The sequence below is a fragment of the Pinus tabuliformis genome, chromosome 6, assembly GCF_031772625.1.
Source record: "Pinus tabuliformis cultivar Carrire ecotype Pingquan chromosome 6, CPIR1, whole genome shotgun sequence".
In the NCBI taxonomy this organism is placed as follows: domain Eukaryota; kingdom Viridiplantae; phylum Streptophyta; class Pinopsida; order Pinales; family Pinaceae; genus Pinus; species Pinus tabuliformis.
The window spans coordinates 1835766333-1835770982 of record NC_142292.1 but is presented as its reverse complement, the minus strand read 5'-3'; the positions used below and the strand labels follow the sequence as shown (position 1 = coordinate 1835770982).

The 4650-nt window shown below is 42.4% G+C and overlaps 1 protein-coding gene across 1 annotated transcript; it reads left to right on the top strand.

Annotated features, from left to right (window-relative positions):
- Window positions 1–395: 395 nt before the first annotated feature.
- Window positions 396–3814, top strand: LOC149266336 (uncharacterized). Its single transcript, XM_089395822.1, has 2 exons — window positions 396–2747; window positions 2858–3814. Exons 1-2 carry the CDS (start codon window positions 824–826, stop codon window positions 3451–3453), a joined length of 2520 nt encoding a protein of 839 aa, XP_089251948.1. The 5' UTR covers window positions 396–823; the 3' UTR covers window positions 3454–3814.
- Window positions 3815–4650: the final 836 nt, after the last annotated feature.

Here is a 4650-nt window from a genome sequence, read left to right as displayed (position 1 = left end):
TTGCCATGATTGCCCAGATACCTCCAAGGGAGAGGTGGGGTGATCTAGTATTGTAGTTCGAAAGAACTGCAGATGGGCAGGGTTCATTGAGGAGTCCACCTCATGGATCAATACCTTGCTATGGGAGCCCATAACAAAAGTAGTAGGATTGACCAGTGTCAGTCATAGTTTTAAAAACCGTTCCGGTCCAACCGGTTACCGGCCTAACCGGCCGGTTGGGAGGCTCACCGGTCAGAACCGGTGAAAAAACCCGGTTAGAAGCCCCATTTGCCCGGAAAATTGACCTAACCGGTAAAAACCGGCCGGTTTAGGTCAAAACCGGCCGGTTTATTGCTAACCGGCCGGTTCCGTCCTAAACCGGCCGGTTTATGGACAGGCCGCCGGTCAAGCAAAAAAGCGCACGGTTTTTTGGAACTGAGGGCGGTTTAGGGGTTTTGGGGGTGAGGGAAAGGGATTTTCCCTCCAAAAACACCCTCACACTTGCTATAAGACACCCCTCTCACTCTCATTTGTCTCACACAACTGATTTGGAGTGTTTGTGAGTGTTTGTGAGTTTGTTTGTGAGCTTGGAGAGTGTGGAGTTTTTGCTGAAGTAGTCATCTTGGAGTTGGAGTTGGAGCTATTTTGGAGATAGTGTGTAGCTGTCAGTGGAGTTGCCATCATCAAGAGGAGGCTAAGGGAGCTACTTTGCATTTCCAGGTAAGGATTTGCACTTGATAATTCCTCATTTGGGTCTGCTGTCCATGAATTATTTTTTTTGTGCTATAAACTTCTCACTTCAATGATCTATCATCTATGCTAAGCCTATGAACTCTCTAGCTCTATGCTATCAAATTTTGTAGCTTGCATGTGCATTTTTTTTCCTACATTTATCATTGGTTTTCCATGTTCCTTAGCTGCAATTTTTTTTTTAAATGGCAGATTTATTTGCAAATTGTTATTATTTCAAGCAAACATGGCTCCAAAAGGAAAGGACAGTGCATGGGCTCATTGTGATGTAGTTGAGGGAAAAATGATATGCAAATTATGCCATAAATCTATTGGAGGTGGGGGTATTCTTAGGTTGAAACAACACTTGGCTGGGGTAAGAGGCCAAGTAAAGCCATGTGATGCACCAAATGCACTGTTAGGTCCTATTAGGGCAGAATACATTGCCAAGCTTGAAAAATTTTATGAGGATAAGGCTAGGGAGAAGGCCATCCAAGATGAAATTGCAAGGAAGAGGGAATTATTAGAAGCCATGAAAGAGAGTGGGTATGATGATTATGAGATTCAAGACTCCACTTCTATCCCTTCCACCAATGACCCCTTTCACTATGTTCATCCTTCTGTTGGAGTTGGCCAACCATCAAAAGGACCAAAGAGACCAAACATCCAAAGTTATTTCTCATCTTCTGCCACCATTGCTTCTTCTAAATCTAATCCCACTTCCTCCCAGCCAAGTTCTCAACCCACTTTGGATCAGCATTGGAAAAAACAATGCAAAGAAACTTCTCACCAATACATTGCTAGATGGTGGTATGATTCAGATATCCCATTTAATGCTGCTCGCTCACCTTATTACCAAGCTATGTGGGACTCTGTTATAGCTGCAGGAAAGGGCTTCAAAGGCCCTAGTATGCATGACTTGAGGGGAGCTCTTTTGCAAAAAGAGATATCTTCCATTGATGAGTATTTGACTGAGTTTAGAGAGTCATGGGTCAAAACAGGTTGTTCCATTATGTCAGATGGATGGACCGATGGAAAGAACCGCACTATCATTAATTTCCTTGTTTCTTGCCCTCAAGGAACCATGTTTTTGAAATCAGTTGATGCATCTGATAGGGTAAAGGATGCAAGCCTTCTATTTGAGCTTTTGGATAACATTATTCAGGAAGTTGGGGAGCAGCATGTTGTGCAGGTCATCACTGATAATGCCTCAAACTATGTTCTTGCTGGAAAGATGCTTGAGGCCAAATATAATACCATATTTTGGACTCCATGTGCTGCACATTGCATAGACCTCATGCTTGAGGATATAGGCAAGGTGGAGTGGGTAAAAAACACTGTAGAGCATGCCAAGTGCATTACAAAATACATTTACAACCACTCATGGGTATTGAGCCTAATGAGGAAACACACTGGAGGCAAAGAGCTTGTTAGGCCTGCAATTACGAGATTTGCAACTCACTTCCTCACGTTGCAATGTCTCAATGGTCAACATAGAAACTTGCAGAAAATGTTTTCCTCTGATGAATGGTCTGAATCTCGGTGGGCTCGTAGACCAGATGGAAAAGACACCAAAAAGAAAGTGTTAGACACTTATTTTTGGAAAAGGTCTGTAGAGCTTGTGAAAATTACCGAGCCCCTTGTTAAGGTGCTAAGGTTGGTGGATGGGGAAAGATTGGCCATGGGCTACATTTATGAAGCTATGGATCAGGCAAAGGAGCAGATACGGGCAGCTTACAATGACAGGTTAGCTAAATATGGCCGTATATGGGAGATCATTGATAACAGATGGAACAATCAACTCCATCGTCCTATACATGCAGCCGGGTATTTTTTGAACCCAAGGTATCACTATAAAAATCGGCTAGGAGATCAGCATGATGGGGAGGTCAGAGCTGGATTGATTGATTGCTTGGAGCGCATGGTCCCTAACCATGTAGACCAGTTGGATATACATAGACAGCTTACTATTTTCAATCAAGCAAGTGGTACTTTTGGCAAAAACTTGGCAAAGATGGCAAGAGATGTGGACCAACCAGGTAAGCAATTCCAATTTCCATTTTGTTTTTCATTTCAAGTTAAAATTGTTTACGTTCTTTACAATTCAAATTATAAACTAAGTTACTAATTATTGTCTTTTTCTTTGCAGCACATTGGTGGGAGTCATTTGGTGGCCAGTGTCCTCAATTGCAAAGGTTTGCAATTAGAGTCCTCAGTCAAACTTGCAGTGCTTCAGGTTGTGAGCGCAATTGGTCTGTTTTTGAGCGCATACACATGAAGAAGAGAAACCGTTTGGAACAAAAACGGTTAAATGATCTTGTTTTTGTGCAATACAACCTTCGACTGAGGAGGAACCAAATGATGAGCAAATCACCTGATCTAGATCCCATTGTGTTGGACGATATTGATCCAACATCAGAATGGGTGGAGGAGACTGAAGATCCTGTGTTTGAGGCTGATTTTGATATCGACATGGCTTTAGCGGAGGATGAGGCAGATTATGTGGCGGCATCAGAACCAGGATCAATAGCGGCATCAAGGAAAGGCAAGGAACCAATGGAAGGCACTAGTCGTGCAGGTCGACAAACTCGTGCTTCCACTAGGTCCACTTCTATTGTCATTGGTGGCATTGATACTGATGTTGCAGATGAGGCAGAGGCATCCTCAGACTCTGAACCAGATGATGTCTATGTAGCTCCTGATGATGATCCTGTGTCTAGTAGTGGTGATGATCTTGATGATTGATCATGTGTACACTGTAGACTTGTAGTAGGCCAATGGCCTCATAGCTTGCAGCATTGTTTTTGGACTTTATAGGCCATTTAGAGCCTCATTTCTTATGTATTTTGCTATTTTGTCGATGATATGTATTGCACTCGGTGCCATTTTGATATATTCACCTTTGCATGGTATATAAATGAGCAAACTTTGCATATTTTGTCTCTATTGGCTTGGAATCATGGTTTTACATCTTAAAAATAGTTTTGTTTCATTAAAAATTAATTATTTAATGTATTTTTTAAAAACCGGTTCGTTTAGACCAAACCAGTCCCGGTTAGACCGGTTCCGGTCGGTAAACCGGTTAGCTAGGTGGACCGGTTCGGTCACCGGTTCCGGTTTTAAAAACACTGGTGTCAGTTGGTGCAAAAGATGTCGAAGTGACAGTTGCAGTGGCTAGGAGCGCTAGACTGAGCAGCACAGAGCAGAGTTGGCAGCAGTGCAGTTGGCACAGTCCAGAGTTAGCAGCGATGTAGAGACTTCAGAGGGTCACCGCAGAGACTAGTAGTAGTCAAAACTCGAGCAATAGATGCATCATGCTGAACAACTTTGGTTTAATACTTTGGATGTTTTTCTGTTGCAACAATAGCAGAGTTGCAGTGCAGATGCAGTTGACAACAACATGCAGAGTCAACAACAGCACAAATGCAACATTTGCACAATAGTTGGTGGGCAGTGATGTCGGGCATCGACAACGCAGAGGGAGATGTTACAGAGTCAGGGTGATGCTTCAGCAGGTTGCATTACTAGAGCGCATTCCTCGCTAAGAGGGAGTACTGATTTCTAGTAGCATCATATGTGCTCTAAGCCTCAAAATTTGCAGGGAGACTAGGACACATGTATTCCAAAATACCCAAAAAATGTTTTGGGAAATTCCACCCGAGACAGTTTTATTAAAATAATTAATTATTTTTAATGGATGCCTAAGTCTAAACTTAGGAAATTAAAATAATTAAAGGGTATTAATTAAACTAGGGGTGAAACTTTTAGAAGAAGACGAGGATCAAGTCAAAATGATCTGAGCCATTGATTAGAATCTAATCTGGGACGAGGATCACTCGACAAGAAGATTATAAGAAGGAATTCGATGAGCATTTGGAAGACACATCGAGTGAGAGATTAGAGATCGATTTTCTCAAAAGGACATCGCAGCAGTTGTCGAAG

Bases quoted from the DNA above. Each gene is read 5' to 3' on its own strand.
- LOC149266336 (XM_089395822.1), top strand. From the start codon at position 824: ATGCTATCAAATTTTGTAGCTTGCATGTGCATTTTTTTTCCTACATTT. The intron at 2,748-2,857 runs GTAAGCAATTCC...TTTTCTTTGCAG, and splicing joins AAGAGATGTGGACCAACCAG to CACATTGGTGGGAGTCATTT.